Genomic DNA, 21,818 nt, shown 5'->3' on the forward strand with positions numbered 1-21,818 from the left:
CGCTGCAGTAGGATAGAGAAACAAAGTTTGGCTTGAACGAATCTCAAACACTAAATACCACAGTAATATGGAGCCATGTATGAGGACACACACATCGACACATGCACATGCAGTCACAGCTGGAAACCTAGGTGTGAGGCTATATCCATATGAATAGAGGCTTGAGGACGCTCACACATTCACCACTAGAAACCTGTTATGCAAGTAGCCACTGATTAAAGTATTGCTTGTAGTTATCGCGGATTCGCGGGGTGGGGGGTTGTCGCGGCTCTCGCGGGGGGGTATGCACGCGTTTACACGGTCGTGCACCGTTCGGTGCCGTCCGTGCGCGTGCATGTGGGGAAATATTTCCGGCCACACGGCGTCCGGTCCCGTCCGGCCCCCAAAGCACTACTGGCTTCTGCTAACCACACACACACGCGCACACACACACACACATTCTCAATCTTTTTTGGTACTGTACTGCTCTTGTTTTCTACTCTTATCTATCTTTTCCTACTTCTCTGTAACTTTGTAAATAACTGTATACTGCTGTGCTACAACTGGACAACTGAATTTCCCCCTTGGGATAATAAAGGTATCTACTGTATCTATCTATCTATCTATTTACCAATCACTCACTTGTTGGGGTACTTGTGAGGACATCTACGTTTTTAGGCTATTTTTCGTTATAAATGCCATGTTTAAGCTAAGCTTAACCCCAACCCTTAAAACCTAATCTCTAAATGTCTAATCCTAACACTGACCCCAACCAGATCTTTTCCTAATTTTACTTTGTTAACCATGAATTATTTATTTTGCCTGTCCTCACAAGGTAGATTTCTAAAGTTTGAATACGTGTGTGGACATCTGGCGGGGCCCTGTATATTTATACCTCAAACACACAAGCACGCACGCACGCACGCACGCACGCACGCACGCACGCACGCGCACACGCACACACACATACACACATACACATACACACACACACACACACACACACACACACACACATACACATACGCACGCACAGACACAGACAGACACACACACACACACACACACACACACACACACACACACACACACACACACACACACACACACACACACACACTTGTGACATGGCTGTCCTAAAGATCGTATTAGAGAACCTTTTTTAATTATTATTTTATGGAAAAACAACAGGGTTTGAACCAAACACCTGTCGTAGTGGCTACATATTAAGACTTAACCACTCTTGTTACCATGTAATTACAGTTACAATTCCTGACGACAATACTCTCTGATCTGTTGTTGGGGTATTACTGAAAGTCACCATCCTCCTGCTTTGGTGTTTGGTGTCCACCGAGGCGTGGATGGGTGAGGGGGTGGGGGTGGGGGGGGGGGATAGTTGATTAATTTACCCTTACAGAGATGGGGGAGAACAAATCCACAGCCAGGGAAAAGCAGATTTGAGCTGTGGAATCTCATTTTGGATGCTCCCTTAACTCTTATTCAGACTAATTCAATCTAGCCTATGGTGGTTCACCCACCCTGTTCGCTCTTCACGTCCTACAGTCCTTTAGACCTTCAGAACGCTTGGGTTTGTTTTTCTAGAGCCTAACCCTAGACTCTAAAGGTCTTTGCACAATGCTGTGTTTTTTTCGGCCGAATTTCGGAGCTCGTGAATAAAAAACTCTACCTCACGTTATGTCAATGACGTTTGCACACTGCCGCCCGCTTTGTATTTATTTTCGGACCAAGGTCGATTTTCGCATAAAATGCCTTTCCTGGCCCTATATGGTCATCTATACAAACATCAAACCGATGTAAAAATGACTGCTAATGCTCAACACCATCTTGTTTAATGCTAGTGTATTTTTTTTACAAGTTGAATTGAATTTAATGTAATTGGATGATCTGATCTCTCTGTTTCCACAGCAACTGATGCGGTCCTCCGTGTTCCACATGTTCATTCTGAGCATGGTAGCCGTGGACGTCATTGTTGCCGCTAGCAACTATTACAAAGGTGACAACCACCGGAACAACTACGACGAGTTTTACCTGGCAGAGGTAAGACACTTCTTTTTTCTCCCACCTATTATTCAGGGGGCTAAGCACGTAGTGCTTTGTCCCCTATTGAAACGGAACCTTTTATTATTCTTCCGACGTTTTATGCATAATCGCAATAGACGATGCAGTATGGTAGAGGACTGTCACTCTGACACGAAACCCACAACCATTGGTCAATAGCACTCAATTGAAAATGCAAACTTTATACAGGTATAACTCGATCATGCCCTGTTTAACTCTTAGCCAGCCAAATCGCCTTCCATCGCCATTTGGAGGAGGGTGAGGCACCCAGATCGCCAAACGTCGCCTTGGGGATCATTTTCTGATTTTTTTGGTATTTTTTTGACATTTTTTGAGCTATAAATGACCATTCTAGCTTCATATAAGCTTCAGCAATGATTTTGCGATGGAAGTGACGTCATCGCCGGAAACCGGAAATCGAGCGTGTCTCACAAGCATATATTTTTACATTGGAAGCCATTACAGCAACTCCGCTCTATCTCACGTTCTAAACGTCGGATCTTGATCCGGTTTGAAGGCTCTGTGCGTCTATTGGGCATCTAAGGCACATAGTCGATAATTTTTTAAGAGAATCCGGCGCGCGTATGGCGTGCACGGGTCCCGGGCCGTTCCATGCTAACGCTAATGCTAAGTGAATGGACTGGTTGCTAATTTGAGGCCTTCTAGCAATCGCCAGAGACCTTAATCGCTGGCGACATCTAGTGTACACTATATAGACTACAGCCTACCAAAATGTCATGCATATAAGGGAGATCTACTGTGACTCTGAAAAATTAATAATATTCCTGGCAGTATAGGCGCAAAAGCATATTGTAAATGGCTGTGTATGTGTTGTTTAAGCTATTGCCCGGAAACTACAATACACATAATGCGTCTATGCATGCCAAACGACACGTGCCACTTTGACTTTTGACCTCTGACCTTTAGATCTCCCACCATTTTGAATTATATGAAACTGTCAAAATCATATTCTTAGTGTTCTTCTGCCGCCGCTCCAGGCCAAACCGCGCAGTGTTTTTTTTTTTTACGAAACTCTGTAGTATGGTAGAGGGTCAAGAGAACCTACGGAAAAATGAAATTCATAATTTGCCAAGGGGTGGTGCAATAGCACTCAATTGAAACAGATATAAATAAGAATAGAGAGGACACCGGATATCCCCGCCCGTCCACTTGCATTGAGTTGCTCACCCAGCGCATGAAGCGTACTTCCGCGTTTGAGACGCCTCTGAAACGTGACGTAGTGGGGCTTCTATTATGCTTCTGTGACGGGTTTTGCGTCATAGTTTGTGTTCATGGACGCGCTGGGGCTCTAATTCATGAACGAGCACTTCCGGTATGAACGCGCGTCAATACAAAGAAGCCTAGATGCGCGTTCATGATTAGACGCCCCAACTGCAGTACCTCAAATGGCCACCATGTCCATTTTGCTTCAGGGCTCCCCCTCGGTCCTGGGGGCTTGACTATAACTCATACCCTGTTTGACCTACATCAATATTTACTGTGACCTATGACTTTTGGCCCTTAGATGGGACATCATTTTGAATTATATGAAAAACTGTTCAAATCTCTTCCTGGGATTTTTGCACGATGTGCACGAAACCTTTTACAGTACATATGAACTTGGACCTATACCGACAAAAATAAACGCTGTGAATTGTTTTTAAGTGAAGAAATATCTGCCCCTAAGGCCTAACACATACAGTACATGCAGAGACACATTTTGATGAAACTTTGTGGTAGGGGGTTATTCCAAATATGGCCCCATTATAGCTGCTTGCAGCTATGTTCTTTCTTGTTTTCCTCCACATTTACAAACCCGGCTGAAAGAAATCTCAAACCACAGACATGCATCCCTGGTTGGAATCAAACAGGCGTGTGTGGTTCCACCAGAACATCTATATACTGCTTCACCATCAACAGGCTCTCAATGTGCATGTTTATTCATTCGGTCTAGCCATTCCCACCAAGTCTTATTTTATTTTTTTTGTAATTTCATGATTCTTTTTGAGCGGTGGTCACAACGCTCCTATACGTGGCCGTGTGTGTGGGTATGTCTGCGTGTCTGTCTGTCTGTCTGTCTGTAGCCTACAGTACCTTTTTTGACCACACATGTTAAGGGAGGGGCGCTGTTGTTCAGGCCAGACCAGACCAGAGACACACACACACACACACACACACACACACACACACACACACACACACACACACACAATGGATGGATACCAGTGGCGGCCTGAGTGACATGCATTTTATTATTAATATTTTGTTTAATATTGTTTTAATATTTTTTATTATATATATATATACAGGTATATATTTGTTTTGCTGTTGCGCAGCCTCCACGACCACCGCTCAGTTCACACGGATGTGATTTTTTTTTATATATATACACCGAATATTTGCCAAGGCTGTTTTTAATTGCCTAAATCTATTAATATCATTTAGCATGTGGCTTTGAGTTAATTAATGTTTATGCAGTATAAATGGACGGATGGATTGATGCATTGATTATCTGTTGGTTCATTGCACTCCAGTTAATACCTTCACACCTGCATGCCCATAGAAAACTTGCATATCACATACTCATATACATACTAGTCTCACGCGCACACAGGCACGCACGCACGCACGCACGCACGCACGCACGCACGTTCGCACGCACACACACACACACACACACACACACACACACACACACACACACACACACACACACACACACACACACACACACGCGTGCGTGCATGCTCACAGAGACAGCCGTTTGCCTTCCTGTGAAAGTCATCAGTATGCTGGTGGTAGAGGAAGAACAAACACAGGGAGAAGATTCTCCCCTCATCCACCTCCCGCCTCCATCCCTCTCTTTCTTACAGCTGAAAGGAGGAGATAAGAAGAAGAGTGGAGGTGTTAAAACACGCGCACGCACGCACACACACACACACACACACACACACACACACACACACACACACACACACACACACACACACACACACACACACACACACAATATTATCTTGTCTCACTAACTCCTTCCATATCACGCAGCCATCCGGCTCCCTGGATGTGCACCGACCTGCAGGAATACTGTGAAGGGGAAATGATTTGGAAGTGCAGGTATCAGTTTTCAAATGAAATGGAGTACATGTTCTCTCTCACCCAGGGGCTGGCTTAAAATAGTGAATGGGGGGGTAAGTGACTAACAATAACACACTCCCTGCCGTTTGCAAACTGCCAGTGACACAGGAATCCCATTTACCCCTTCTGCTTTCGTGACAAATTCAACATGGGAATGTATGCATCTCCATTATCCCACTGCTAGCGATGTGCAGACATTTCATATTTACTGGGCAAGACCTTAAATCAAGTAGAAGTTAGATCAAGTAATCGATCAAGTAACTGCTGAGACATTTATTGATGACCGATATTGTTAACAGCTTTTATAACGTACAGAAACTGAAGCAGAGTTTGGGAATGTGGCCATGTGGTGCTTGTTATTTATTTTCCCATTGTAGTTAATGTTGAATTAGTGCCATTTCTGTGCCCTGTTACCTTTAAATAAAAATAAATAAAAAATTAACATTCAAGCTTCCCTTGCGCTCTCTATAGCTCTGCATTCTAGAATGAGTGTATAAAAGCAAAGGAAAGTTCATTGATGGCAAGAAAAAAAAAAATCTTAATTTTCTCCTCAATTAAGTCATTGCCAATTACCCACGTGTACTATGGTCCCTGTCGCTGCCAACCTGCACTGTTGGGAAGGGAGTAGACAACCATATGCCTCACTGACACACATGGAGTCACCAGACGCTTCTTTTCACCTGACAGGCGAGGAGATTCCCTGGGAGAGCGCAATGGGCACTGGGGTTATCGCTACCTTCCCAAGTTCCCGTCCCGTAGAACATGCGGCCCAACCAGTAGGGGTCGCTAGTGCACTGACAAGGACACAATCCCCCTGTGGACTTCCCACCTGTGAACACTTTGTGCTTGTTGAAGTGCCTGGCCACCGCTGCGGGGAAGTGATCCCAGGGTGGTGTGCAAATGTTTTACCTCTTCCCCATCAAAACATTATTGTTGATTCATTTTACAAAGATTGACTCAACTTTCAGTTCATCGGTCCTGCCACCATAGCAGAACAAAATACTGAAGATCACAAATATCTTCTTTACTTAGGAGTCATAGGTTTCAGTTAATGACAGCCCGACCAGGATCCGAACTAGGTCTGCCTAGCCTTCTTCATAGATAGAAGTGATGACGTTGCTTCTTATTTCCTACCTTCAACCTTTTTGTTGTTGTTAAAGCTATACTGTGTAAGATGCTCAACTAGTGGTCAGTAGCCCTATAGCAAACCGCGGTCGCGTCCGCGTCTTTCGGCCGTTTTTTGTACCTTCACACCCCCGCGTCTGCCTCCACGTTGCCGAGAGCTATCTTTAGAGGGGTCCCTGGTTCCTGTGCGTTCAGGCATTCCGGAGAAAAGGACTACTTCACCCTGCCTGGTAGGCGAGATTACCTTTTGAGTAGAGAGACACACGGGCGACTACAAATATGGCCGCCATAGCGACCCCACTTCAAGATGCGCTGTGATTGGCCGGCAGTGTATAACCCTCGCTGTGATTGGCCGGTAGTGTGATGACGCAATTTTTCCGCGAAAACCGGTCCCCGGTAGGGATCATAGAAAACATATAAAGAGAAGGCTTTAGAAGCTGAAAATAACGGAGTGGGGGTTCTAAAACTTTAGCGATTTAACAGTTAGGACAATTTTAAGATTTGTTTTATAAAAAAAGTTACATGGTATAACTTTAAATAAAGGTGCCGCCCCATTATTTGATTTGTCTTATTTCATTTAACAATCTCTCTGTCTATCTTCTTGTATTATCCCATTATCCTGTTGTTGTTTGGCTGGTTCATACTGTATACTAGAACATCAAGGGAGGGATGGTGTCGGTGGATAATCAATCAACTCTTTATCGTTTCTTCACTTACCTGGTTAGGCTGGGGTAACAAGTCCCCTGCAGACTCTCTCTTATGGTGGTAAGCATCCAGGGGTGTATCCCTATCCAGGGATAGTGACACAGGTGGGGAGTTTGGCTATGGTGGTACACCTGGCATTAGTCGGTCAAGTCAGGTGTCCAAAGGTGGGCTCGCGGAGGACGGAAACAACCTGTGGAGCAGAAGGACAAAAGCCTGCTTGATCTAGACCAGGGCTTTTCAACAGGGGGTCCGGAACCCCCAGGAGGTCCTCAGAGTTACTACAGGGGGTCCTCCAAATCTTTGAGTGATAGAACGTTTTTTTTTTTCTACTTTTTTATATTAACCACTTGAACCCTAGTGTCAATTAGGGATGTCCCGATACCACTTTTTTGCTGACCGAGTACAAGTACGAGTACTTCATTTTGAGTACTCTCCGATACCGAGTACCGATACGAGTACAATTAATAATACAAAATGTCTTTAAATTATTATTATTATTATTTATTTATTTTATCAGATGTTCCTCACTTTCTGGCTGTATATAACACATTAAATTGCATTGCTTTCCCAGAACATGGCACAACTGCCACACATTTCACTTTTTTTTTTCAGGTTTAGCCCATGGAAATTCCTTTACTGTGCATGATCTTCTAGATCTGCTATGCTCAAACATTTTGTATTTTTACTTTTGATACTTTAAGAGAGAGAGAGAAAGGCGAAGTGGCGGAACACACAGGGTACTCGGGCGCTTTGTGAGCAGTATCTGACGAGTACCGATACCGCAAAATAGGCCGGTTACGGGGCGAGTACCGATACCACGAGTACCGATACCGCATCCCTAGTGTCAATATTCTGAGAACTTTAGTCAAAAATAGCAGATCTACAGATCTCGAGTGTATTTCGGCAAAGAGCTTTGGTGTAGAGGGACTAAGTACAGAGTGTAAGTATTGACGGTTCAAGTGGTTAAATATCTGAATATTGACATGAATCCAAAATGCACTGCTGATTGTGCTGTCAAACAATGAAACTATGGAATCTCGAAAAGGTTATGGGGTCCCTGCTTCATTTCTCTCTCAACTAATATAAGGGGCCCTTGGCCTGAAAACGTTGAAGACCCCTGGAATAGAATATAAATTGTTGTGGACATCCCAACTCTAATGTATGTGTATTCTGTACCCCTGGCTGCAGGTTGCCTTCACTGTGCTGTTTGACCTGGAAGCTCTGCTGAAGATCTGGTGTCTGGGCTTCACAGGCTACATCAGCTCATCTCTGCACAAGTTCGAGTCCCTGCTGGTGGTTGGCACCACCATGCACATCTACCCGTACCTCTATCACTCCCAGTTCACCTACTTTCAGGTGTGGATACATAGATACATGTATGCACTTAATACCCACATACAAAGCAAACATAGACAAAGATGTGCAACGGAATCGCACATGGCACAAAGTAACTATGCTTTACATTTCATATTATGCCTGATGGGTTGAATCATCCACATTTGAAGTGATTTTTGTTCAGTCAAGAGCTGATGCTTTGAATCATTTAGTGGCATTTCCCTGCACTGACTCTTGTGACCATGCATTAATGAATACAAATCAATCATATCAGCCGTCTGTGGTTAATCTGCCCTTTATTCAATCTCCATGCCTTCTTCAAAAGGACTGTGCTGAGAGAATGGCTAACACGGAGATTAAAGTTGAAATCCTGATTGATTTTCGTGTTCGACTGCAGCGTTTTTATGTTCGGGCTTTTGCCTTTCTACATTTGACGTGTTCATTATGAGGAAGCTGCACTGTGCGTGCCTCGGTTTCATTATTTAACGCAACACCATGTCTGAGTGTCGTGTCCTCGACTCTACTGCGCTCTTCTTCATGAGAGTCTTTGGAAATGAGGCAGAGAGCAGCGACAAGTCAGCGTCTGCCGTTCTCTGGTGGTCCTAATCATTCTCTAAGTGGGGTTAATAATGTGTGATGCCTGTAGCCACTCTGACTCTGTATGTGTGGGCGTGTGGGCATGCGTGCATGTGTATGTGTTGGGGGGGTTGGGGGTACGTGGGTTGTTTGTGGTTTGTGTGTGTGCATGCATGAGTGCGTGCATGTGCGTGGGTGGCAGCTACTGAGAGAGCCAAGCAGTATCATTCAGGGCAGTACTTGTGGACTGGGCTCATTAAAGACCAGGCTCTCCACAGAGCCAGCTGCCAATATCAAGGTCACAGGGCCAGATATTATATGGTTAGCACATCCAGGTCCTTTTTTCATGGGTTGATAGTGCTCTTTGCTCTGACACCATAATGGCTTATGATATGGTGTCATGCTGCCAACAGCAGTGAACCAGGTTCATGTCCTGTTTATGACAGGAGGGGACTTTCTTTTTATTGCTTGAAACAAAACGCAAGAATGCACACGCGCGCGCGCACACACACACACACACACACACACACACACACACACACACACACACACACACACACACACACACACACACTGAAGTATGGATAGTATTCTTTCTAGGGATGCACCGATATGAAAGTTATTGGACGATACAGATGTTTAAAATAATAATTTAGCCGATAACTGATACTGATACCGATTTGTGTATATATGTATTTCCCCCTTTTGTGCCAGGGAAACTAATACATCTTCATCATAAGAAATAACTGTTCAGAATCTGGCTACTGCCATCGGTTAATGTCAGATTTATTTGCCGATAGCGATATCTGGCCGACGAGCTGTTTAACATTTTCTAATAATGACTTTATCAGTGAATCATTGATTCCAGAGACACCATTTTTGCCAAATTACTGCATTTTGAGTAACGCATTGTACTAAAACCCGGAGGTACAGTCACAAAGTGACTGGCATGTTAGTTGTCATGTCTACTTTAGGCTTTCCCATTTTCCACATTTTATTGGTGGAGTAAAGTAATCATCCACCTCCATTATCAAAGCCACACTGGAGGTGACAGCTGGACGTGTCAAAACCCGTTGACGCATCTCTCAGAGCTGAGTTCTATTTTGGAGCGTCGGTACAGACCATCTGAAAAAGAAAGGTAATTTTAGCCATTTTAGTTTTTTTGTTTCTTTTGACACGCGTCAGTGATGCTTGCGTCAGTGAGGCTTTCAGTGTCACAACCTTGAGATGTGGCTGTCACTTACTCTTCAAAGCTTTTGATTTCAAAACACAATAAATCGGGGAAAGGGTTAGAACCAACTGTTACATCCATCCAAAGGGCGTTTCACTGATAAAGGTCAGCCTTACCGATTGTCATCCAATCCACAAAATGTCACATGTCTAAGTCATACACACACGCACGCACGCATGCATGCGCGCACGCACACGCACACACACACACACACACACACACACACACACACACACACACACACACACACACACACACACACACACACACACGTTCATGCAATCGTGTAGACGTGTACTCTATGTGCATGCATGTGTGTAACCTCGCGCACATTCACACATGGGGGCATGATTTTTATTCAGCCACTGGACCACGCCCTTTCTCTTCATGCTTCCTCCTCTTCTGTGTGTGTTTAGAATCGTAATGATCTAAATGGTCCTCATGATTATTCTAAGGCTGAAACTGAGTCTGTAACCCAATGAGAGAAGCAGGACAGTGTATAATCACATGGTGGACAGGTTCAGACTAAATACAGTAATCAGTGTACCAGCCCAGTGAGCCCACTGCAGACAAAGGATAAAACTGGCGTCAATAGGCAGACACACAGCATACACATGGGTACTTATTTGGAGACAGGATGACTTGTTGGGTTGTGTTTTGAATAACAAACTTTCCGGTGAAAGAAATTGCATTAAAGAGTGATCACCAAAGTCAATCAAAGAACAAGATTTTTTGGGAAGGATCTCATTGTTTAGTTGTAGTTGGAGCCTTCATCCAGTGCCAGGGTGACTATGCTTGCACTTCATGACATTGCAACTCCAAGCAACTGAAGACCTGGGGAGGTCATTGAAATATGAACTAAAATCTTGTGTTTAATCGACGTGGGTTCTTGTTTACTTAGTTTTTCGGCATCATTACAACTTTTCATGCTTGGCGTAACTGAGATGCTGTCAGTAAACACGCATTATGGCAGCTGGGTTACTTAGAAACAGACTTCCGGATTTCAAAAGAAGAGCCAATTGTTGCGACTGAAGGTCGCACTCGCAGTTTACCATGAGAAATGTCACAGCTTGTCTCCGTCTGTCTGTGTCAGTCAGTCAGTAAGTACACATTTTTACATTCTATTGGTTGGTTCCCTTGTCACTGTGACTTCACAGGTGATATCACAGGTGACATCACCTACAGTATGTAAAAGTCCATATATGGGTATTCCCCAGAATCTCTTTTATGCCCATTTATGAGGATCCCTGATATCATCGATATATATCACTGGCCAGATGGCCAAGCCATGGCCCATATCTGTGTGGCTGGTTCAGAGAGGGATCTCCATGTATGGGCATAAAATATATTGTATGCATTGCATATGGATACATATTATTATTAATAAAGTTTAGTTTGACTCAGTTCCATTGATTATATTGTGAAGATAGCTGAACAACGCCTCGCAGTGTGAGGCTGAGCAGTTACAACGCCTCGCGGTGTGAGGCGTAACCAGCTATTTTCACAACGATTACAATTTTGTATTATAAAGGTCTTAAAAGTAATTAAATTGAAACTTTAGAAATGTGCAGATATTTGCACATTAAGCGAATCACCTGGGGACCCCCCAAAATAATCTGGGACCCCCATTTTTGGATCCATTGCCTTACAAGTCCTGACTGATAATTGTACTCTGGGGGAATAACATTCCGTTTTGCCTTTTAGCTTTTCTCTTTGACAAACAACCCATAGCTGTTTGACCTTTAGTCACAGAGCAGTCTCTGCTGTGAAATAGATGGTGGCCATCACAGTCTGTCACATGCAGATGCTAGGGGCTTACCTTGAAATCAGTCATCATGCTGAGCTTCTCCCCATAAACCTCATTTACCATGTTGTATTGTATATACCCGGACAATTGGAGATGGGCCTAATTCGCTTCTATGGGAATATAAAGAGAAATCTAGGGCAAGGGGTGGCCGAGGTTTGAATTGCTAGATTGATTGCATCTCTGCCTCGCTCGCTGATCAAAACCTGACCAAGATGCATTACCTAAGGGAGGATGTTGTCACCACAAGCATTTTTTTGGACTGGGCAAAGATGACAATAAATGAAATAAATAGACAAAGCAAAGCATCGCTGTGTTATTGCTTTCGGGGGTAAAGATCAATGCACTCTCCTTCCAGATCAATACGTGCCCTAATCATTTAGTCGTGGTGTATAGGGTATAGGTGAGATTGTTTTCGATAGTAAATAGACATTCACAATCATTCTATTTCAGTAGGGTCTTAACTCTCTGATGTTAATTTGTGCTTTAATCACATGAATCAGATTCCCGGTAGTTTGATGAAAGCTACGTTCCTAATGTACATTTCAAGGACAACATTAATACCCCCCTTCAGGTCTGCTTAGGTCAGGGGTATTCAACGTTTTTAGTTGAGAGACAGATGAAGCAGGGACCCCCACAACCTGTTAATAGATTCCATATACAGTATTTTCCGGACTATAAGGCGCACTTAAAAGCCTTTAATTTTCTCAAAAAACTACAGTGCGCCTTATAGTCCAGTGCGCCTTATATATGGATCATTCATTGACATTGACATTCCCTTTAGCACAGCTCCATCTGTTGGATGCATAACGCAACGGTAGCGTCTATTATGTGCGCCTTATAGTCAGGTGCGCCTTATATATGAAAACAGTTTGAAAATAGACCATTCATTGACAGTGCGCCTTATAGTCAGGTGCGCCTTATAGTCCAGAAAATACTGTAGTTTCATTGTTTGACAGCACAATCGTCAGTGTATTTTGGATTCATGTCAATTTGTGTTTCCAGATATTTAACCACTTGAACTGTCAATACTACATAATAATAATAAACCTGACCTTTCTCTCTGTACTTAGTCTGCTCTTTTTCCCCTCTACACCAAAGCTCTTTGCAGAAAATAGCCGATCTACAAGCTCACAACGCCTCGCAGCGCGAGCTTGTAGATCTGCTATTTTTGGCTAAAGTTCTCTGAATATAGACACTAGGGTTCAAGTGGTTAATAAAAAAAAGGGGAGGGGAAAAAAAAAGGTTTCTATCACACAAAGATTTGGAGCACCCCTTGTAGTAACTCTGAGGACCCCCTAGGGGTCCCGGACCCCCTGTTGAAGACCCCTGGCTTAGGTCTTTCCCCTTGACTATCTGCACTTGATAAAAATGTAATTTAATGTAATGTAATGTAGTCAGAGACTTGTACCAGTGAACTGTACCGTCATGAAACTGTACCTTTTCCTATGCAAACTTCTAATAAAGTCTTCAATCAATCAATTGATCTTCAGTTCTGTCCCCTCCCCCTACAGGTGCTACGCGTGGTGCGTCTTATAAAGATCTCTCCGGCTCTGGAGGACTTTGTCTATAAGATCTTTGGCCCGGGGAAGAAGCTGGGCAGCCTGGTGGTGTTCACGGCCAGCCTGCTCATCGTCATGTCGGCCATCAGCCTGCAGATGTTCTGCTTCGTGGAGGATCTGGACCGCTTCACCACCTTCCCCAGGGTAATGGCCAGTGGTGGAAGGAAAACTAGTAGTCGCAATACCACACAGAGGCGTCACAAGGGGTAGGAAAGTGGGACTGAGTTACTGGGGCCCAAGGTGGAGGGGCCCTAATAACTTTATCTATTGGAAAAATAGCAGATATGCGAGCTTGTAGATCTGCTATTTTTTGAAAAGTTGTGAAAATGTGTGAAAATCTTTGAATGTATGTATTTTTTTAAGCGAACATTTCGAACTCAAATTTTGCTTTTCTGGGGGTCCCTGGAACTAAATATTTTGAGATCGGGGTCCGTGGCCAAATACATATCATCTTGGGGGTCCTTGACATAGGTTTCTTGCACACATTTTCACGATTTTTCAAAAATAGCAGATATGCAAGCTCGCTGTGAGCTTGTATATCTGCTATTTTTCAATAGTTAACATTCATGGGGGGCCCGCAGTGAATCCTTGTACCCAGGGCCCAGAATTTGGTGTGACGCCCCTGATACCACAATGTAGAAATACTCTGTTATATAAGCAGTGGTTCTCAACCTGTGGGTCGTGACCCGCAGGGGGGTCCCCAGATTATTTTGGGGGGGTTCCCCAGATGATTAACTTAATGTGCAACGTTGTTTTCTCTCTCAACATTAAACAAACCAGCATAAGGTTTAAGTGAATAGAGGGTATCTGCACATTTCTAAAGTGATAATTTAAGGACTTTTTAATACCTCTAAAATGACAAATTAAACATTGGCCAAATTGTCAAATATGCGAGGCGTTGTGAGCATGTAGATCTGCTATTTTCACAATAGAACCGTGTTTTACAAAATGTAATGCTTCAACTCTTAGTGCTCGTCAGGGTGGGGGGTCCCCAGTTAAAATATGATTATTTTGGGGGTCGCGGCCTGAAAAGGTTGAGAACCACCGGCTTAAAGTAAAAGTCCTATTCATGAATGTGAGCAAATAGCGAGCTAGACAACAGCCCCCTGGAGCAAGGAGCGGCATTTCCCCCACTCCGCTCCGCTCACATGCTCTTTCGGGGGACCCCCTGGAACGGAGCACGAGGAGAACGCTCGCAAACAGATGTTGCTCACATATTATGCTTAGAAAAAGAACAATATAAATATATATTGTGATATAGGTTGTGAGCTTGTGTAGATCTCCTATTTTCCCACCTGAATTCAGGCTTAAAGCTGGTTGCACACTGCTGCGTTTTTTCTTTGCGAAAATGCGTTTTTCAGGGCAAGGAGAGAGATATAGAGAGTGAGGGAGGGACCCAGTGGTTCGAAAATAAATATGAAACGGGCGGCAGTGTGCAAACGTGATTGACATAACGTGAGGTTGATTTCTTTATTTACGTGCTCCGAAATTCGCTCCTACAAACGCAGCAGTGTGCAACAACCTTTACTCTTGCTCTCAATTCGAGCACTCTTTCACTCTGTCTTGCACACAAACACACACACACACACACACACACACGCACGCACGCACGCACGCACACACAGGCATGCATGCACACATCACAGTTAATGGTGTTTGGCAATCCTCCCCCACGGGCAGACCTGTTGCTGGGTTTTATCTTTATCTGCAGAGACTCGGCCGGGAGGGCAAGGAGGTGAGGGAAGTTGGGTTTGGGGAAAGTCTGGAACTGAGGGGGGTGGGGGGAACTATATCACCCTGGTCTTCCAAGTCTCAGCTGCGTGCATCCTTCATCTGACCTCTACCAATGTGTGTGTATGTACAGTATGTGTGCATTCGGAAAGAGATAGAGAGAGAGAGTCAACAAGCCTTGCTACTCACCTCTCTCTCCACCGAGGCTCCTGTCACAGACACTCACTCACAACCATCTTGAACACCGAAGAAAGACTGAGGCGGCCAGGAGGGAGTTATGTACATCAGATGCGTGGCATTTGTAACGCTGTGGAAAAACAGAAAGTGTGTTCCAAATGCCAAGCCTCTCTCTCCTCCAACTCCCCCTCACTCTCCATCACTCACTCTCTGTCTGTCTGTCTTTACACTGTCTCTCATGCACTCTCACAGGGACGTGCTGGCCATTGGGAAAAGCGGGACAACTCGCCATAACGTCATTGTCGGGCAGAAACCTCGTATCTCCAAGTTTCAAATTTATAATTTTTTTCGCAAAGCAAAGCCCTGCTTCATCATACAAGGCTGTTGCACAAAAGTAGTGAAAACAGCAAATCTACAAGCACACAACGCCTCGCGGTGCGAGGCGTTGTGTGCTTGTAGATCGGCTGTTTTCACTAGTTTAAATCATTTTTAAAATGATAAATACAAAACAAATGGTTTTGGACATACAAGGCCGACTACGACGAAATATAAAAAAAAAAAATGAGGGCCTCTCCAACTCTTTTTCCCGGGCTGAATCAGGGGCCCAGCATGTCCCTGCTGACTCTCATCTACATCCGTCTGTCTGTCCGTCCATCTATTACATTTATTTCTCTAATTTGCCCTCCTCCTATCTCCCTTGCAGGCATTCATGTCCATGTTCCAGATCCTAACGCAGGAAGGCTGGGTGGACGTCATGGACCAGACACTAGTAGCCGTGGGTCACATGTGGGCTCCTGTGGTCGCCATCTACTTCATCCTTTACCACCTGTTTGCCACTCTGGTGAGGAGTTTACAATGACCATTGTCACTTTGAGGTCATCCCAGATCCCGATTTAGTCGCAAACATGTTGCGATGGTAGTTTCATTTTTTGTTTGTTTGTTTGTTTTTATAAATCACAGAATTATTATTTTTTATTTTTATTTTTTATTAGTATTGTAGTACTTGTAGTGTAGTCAGTGGTGTAAAAGGTACTCACATATTTTACTTAAGTAAAAGTATCAATACTTCAATATAGAAATACTCTGTTACAACTAAAAGTCAGAAATTAAAAATGTACTTGAGTAAAAGTATGAAAGTGCATAAAAAAAATACAAAAAAAAGTAAAAGTACAAAAACGTTTGAAAATAGCTAATTTACAATCTCAAAACTTAGATCGGCTATTCAAATAGCCACGGTATAAAATAGGGCTAAAGTGGTTTATGTATGTTTTATAATATTATAATTTATATCTGCAAAGTAACTATAGTAACTAAAGTTTTCAAATAAATGTAGTGGAGTAAAAGTACACTATTTGGATCTGAGATGTAGTGGAGTAGAAGTAAAAGTATTTGAAATACTCAAGTACAATTAGGTCAAAGGTCTACTTACTGTAAGTACAGTACTTAAGTAAATCTACTTAGTTACTTCACACTACGAGTGTAGTAATATACTCTAAGTATTGGGGGTTGAGTAATGTATCCACCACTGTACAGGAGGCCATCACATAAAGAATAAAATAAAAATAAATGACATGGCTCAGACTAGGCTCTCTGGAATGACACATACAGACCACAGGCGTCATCAGTGAAGGAGGAAAAGGGGAACAAATAGGAACATGAGATGATTCACTCAACTCGATTTGTATACTGTCGATCTGCTGATGATGTGAAAGAAGAATATGGTGCCGTGGCTCTTTTATATGTTAGTGCTGCTTGTACATTATCTTTTCTACGTTACAGTCGAGTGTCCTGCATTTTGTCTTTCAGATTCTGCTCAGCCTTTTTGTGGCCGTGATCCTTGACAATCTGGAATTGGATGAAGACCTGAAGAAGCTCAAACAGGTCTGTCCAGATCCTCATCCAATCCACTCACATGCCAACGGTACACACACAGCCCACATTAGAAGAAACAAACATGTTAAATGCAAATCTATTCGTTCCCATTGTTCCAATGACACCTGGTATTATTTGTCCAAAGACACTTGAGCACCTGGTTGTTTGTTCTGCTGTAGAGCCCTTATTGTTTTTGGGCCATTCAGCAGTCCACTTTTAGATGAAAGCAAAACAACTTGAACCCAGCATTGGTGTAATGAATTAGATACTGTAAATAATGGGTTTTCATTGATTTCAGAGCTTTGTGGAACACTCTCCCACCCGCCGTACGTATTGAACCACTGACCTTCTGGTGCTTTGACTTTTTCCACTTCTGACCTTCTAGGACTCACAGTTTAACTCAAGCCTCAGCAACTAGACCACTAGTCTGGTAGGAAACATGGGCTGAATATTGTTGTAGACTTGTAGTGTCGTTGTTTGGTTTCTATTCTGAATGTTTTGAAGGTTTGCACAGGGCTCTACCTCCGGTATGGTCGTGTCCTCTCAGATTCTGAGCTGGGACAACTTCCTAGCCAGGGAGATCATAGTTTTGGCTCAGAAGTTCTTTTCGCCCCTCTAGTGTCGAAAAAATAAAAGAACTTCTGGGAACTAGACCACATACCACAGAAACAATCCTCAGCAGCTAGACCACAGACCACATATTGAAACGGTAAGGTCAGGAGTGTAATCTTTGTCTCTGCACCAGCAACTCCTGCCGGTTGGTCAGGGTTCCTGTCAGCAGGGATGTTCAACTGTGATGAGGCTCTAGAGATGGCGATATTCCTCCGTCTGTCCAGCCTCTAGTTGGATTTATGTTGACATCTCAAATTTCTCCAAGCTTAGACATAGGGTTGAATGTATTCTATTAATTCAGTAACAAGACCAAGGCCTCTAAGATTGAGGGCAATAACATTAAGGGCCCTATCATATTCGTGAAGAAGATCCAATCAGATTAAAACGTTGAAGCAATTAACACATAGGATGCCATCATAGGGTTAATGGAACTCACCGGGGCGCGTGTGCGCGACGTGCGTGCATACATCGGCTCGGGTGATGGTCCCGCATCATAACGTTAACGTGGTCTTGCTGCGACCATAGGTCGCACTTACTACAGAAAGCTCCACCAGGTGTCCGTGCGTCAGTCAGTCAGTCAGTCCGTCCGTCACACGTCAGACGTCACACTTTTGCCCTGCTCATATCTCCGCAACCGTTGCCCCGATCCATGCCAGATTTTGCACACACACTCCTTACCTGCCAAACTACAACCTCCAAGGACCCCCGGAGTTCCAGGGACCCCCAGGTCCCTGGGGGACCCCCAGGTGTAAAAAAAATACCAAATGTGCAAAAATGACCAAATGACCACCCCCACGGGGCTGCTCACGGGGAATTCCCGGGGACCACCCACTCCTGCTACTCCAGAACGGATGCAAAAGTGGTGGCGCCCCCAGTGGAGGACCCCCTCCACTGCAGCTCACATAAAATGCCCTAACTCGGCCTAGGAGCGTCCGGGAGAGCCGGGGCCGGTACCTATTCGTCCGCCAAGGCAACGCGGAGACCCCACCCCTCATTTCTCACATGGCCCTCTTCTAGCGAGACCTACGGTCGCTTATCTCCCGATTAGGGAGTCTTACTGGTATAATCCGATTCACTGTGTAACCGAGTCGCTCCATCGAGGCTATCATTGCGGGCAGGCCCCGTTCACATAACATGGAGCTAGAATGAGCCTCTGTTTACCAGTGCTCTGCGCACATGATGCGCGTCACCAGCGCGCGTCATCAGCGAGTGCCGCTGAGGCTTATGGGTAATGTAGTGTTTTTGCTAATCTGGCAATAAAATAATAATGTTGATTATTATTCATTGATAGAAACGCCAGGAGTGCCACAGTTGATGTTAAGACGTTTCCAGACGTCTTTTTGGCTATTTTTGGATTTTTTTGCAGCCAATGTGTTAAAAACAGTGGAGCTGAGTATTTACCAGTGTTGCGGACTCTATTTTGTTCCCCTAGCTTGCCTTACCTCCCTTGCCTATTAAAACATTTACTTAAATAGCCGATCTAATAAGTATAAGATCACAACTTGTTGATGTAGATCGGCTATTTTAACTATTTTAAAATGTTTTTCAAAATAGTAAAACATGTGGTAGAAAGCTCTCTTGTGGAATGAAGTAATGTTAGGGATACCAGGTAGTTTAAAATAAATGCAGTGAAGATTTGAATGTGAATAAACTGGCAATTCTGTTTTCACAATTCCTTCTTTCCTTTGAAAGCCTATCCAGTGCTCCCAAAATGACTTTTTTTCTATCAATTACTCATACCATGGAGACTTGAGTTCAATAATATTTTTGAGTTTTTCTTACATTCCTAAGACAATAATTTAATAACAATAAATGTACCCCTATTGACTCTGGATGGGGACCCAAATGTATGGGGGTAAATTTACTATAATCGATTTTTTTGTCTTAGCAATGCGACAAATACAAAAATATATTTTTGAATTCAAGCCTCCATGGCATGAATAATCAATACAAAAAAAGCCATTATGGGGTGAACTACTCCTTTAATCAGCTGTGTTCACTTATACAAAGTGTGTATACTGTAGAGGCCTATTATGTCAGTTATAATTTGAAGGTCCCACTGCAACTGAAACTACTCTGTTGCCTAGCAACATACCCCAAATGACTGAAGCTAATTGCCTTTTGACTTCCATGGCATTGTGCCAAGCAGTGAGTGCCGCACACATACCACCTCCTATCTTCAGTGGCTCACAATACTAATCTCAGCACTGAGGGGACATTTCATTAGTGTCTGTGGAACTCAGAGAACTGGGTAGTTAATTTACTTGCATCAAACTAGAGGACTTTTATTCTTGAAACTAGCCACAACTAGACATTGTGTTGCTCCTAACACCTGGTACTAGTTTTTGGGTTATCATCCCATTCGTTCTCTCTTTTTTTTTATTTTTTAGATTTACTATACTGTATGTGCAAAAATGATTTTTTCGCCTGTGGGTGGCACAAGAAGAAAGTTCGCAGGGTTACTCTAATTATTAGGTCTCAACCTCTGGGGAGCATGAAAGTGGTCAGTATGCTTCATGGCAATTCTATCATTTTGACAGTTTGTGTGTTAGAGGGGCTTTTAACTCATTTAGTGCCTTTCCCGAGATGTCTCGCGAAATTCCCTTTGATGTCCGCAGTGCCGATCGCGAGATGTCTCGCGAAAAGTAATATATTACTGTAACGGCGGTTATCCTACCGGGTACATGCGCGGAAGGTCCCGAGACGATCTCCCTCGCTGATTTATCATCATCACGGATCCACGAGCACAAAATAGTAATCCCATAACATTGAGGCAGACGGGGAATCTCACCTTTAATGTCCATTATCTCCAAACAACACTTTCAAAGCGAGGATGGCAGTAGATGCTCGCTTATATAACACATGTTGAAAAGCTCCGTTCCGCCATTACACAACACCATGTGGACGATGACCGCTTCCTGTGAATGATGCGATGACGTCAAACCGGAAGTGTTTAAGCTATGGACTTCTGGCCTTCAAAATAAGAGACTGGCCGTTTATGGAGCCAGCGAGAGGCACACTGGACATTTTAATCCGTTAATTTCTGGGGCACAAAATGAGTTAAGACACTCAGAAACACACGCACGCACGCACGCACGCACGCACGCACGCACGCACGCACGCACACACACACACACACACACACACACACACACACACACACACACACACACACACACACACACACACATTCAATAGGCTTGGTTCATCTGTCAAGTCCAAATAAACCACAAAATTACATTCAAATGACTGAGTTTATAAATGGCCCCCATTTATATAAAAAAAATGTTTTCGTTGTCTTCTCTAAAACGATAATCCAGATACCGATAGAACAGCCTGGTTCGAGATGATGCATACAGACAGTGGAAGGAATGTAATACCTTCAGCATTCACAAGCAATGTATTCTGGGACACTTTATACGTCATCAGAGATTAGTGAATGAAAGGAGAGAATGGCTGTGTTTTCTCTTTCAGTGTGAAATTCTCTGTTTGCAGCTCTTAAATTAATGCATAATTAAGGAGTCAATCCAAACAAGTAATAGTTCATTTTATAGCTCATAAAATGTTCAGTGCCCCTCTAGTTTCTGTATTCGTTCACAAACATCCATGCCTTAACAGTGACTGAAATATCACAGGAGAAGCTCACCTTTATTTATTTTATTTTAATTTTACCCATTCTCCCATCAATATGTAAAATGAACAACTGCAATGTCAAGTATAGGCTCCCAATGTGTCATATTGAATGGACTAAACATGCCATACCACTGGTATGGTCATGGTCAATGGGCTAAATAATGCCAGACCACCAGTATGGTCCTTTGATAGGTTATAGTTTGTTTTCTGCTGTGTGCTGATGAATAGTGAATGTTCCCTGATATTTTTCATATGAACA

General features: G+C 43.5%; 1 protein-coding gene across 1 annotated transcript in view; it reads left to right on the plus strand.

The window, feature by feature from the left end:
- Nucleotides 1-21,818, plus strand: part of nalcn (sodium leak channel, non-selective) — a gene marked incomplete at its 3' end in the record, with an annotated part of 132,611 nt that overhangs the window by 48,418 nt on the left and 62,375 nt on the right. Inside the window, exons 11-15 of the mRNA XM_080753543.1 lie at nt 1,906-2,037; nt 8,215-8,382; nt 13,487-13,678; nt 16,146-16,283; nt 17,249-17,323. Of these exons, the coding sequence (XP_080609669.1) occupies nt 1,906-2,037; nt 8,215-8,382; nt 13,487-13,678; nt 16,146-16,283; nt 17,249-17,323 (705 nt within the window). The remainder of the gene's footprint in view (nt 1-1,905; nt 2,038-8,214; nt 8,383-13,486; nt 13,679-16,145; nt 16,284-17,248; nt 17,324-21,818) is intronic.

This window comes from Nannobrachium achirus (assembly GCF_963921795.1).
Source record: "Nannobrachium achirus genome assembly, chromosome: 22".
Classification (NCBI taxonomy): Eukaryota; Metazoa; Chordata; class Actinopteri; order Myctophiformes; family Myctophidae; genus Nannobrachium; species Nannobrachium achirus.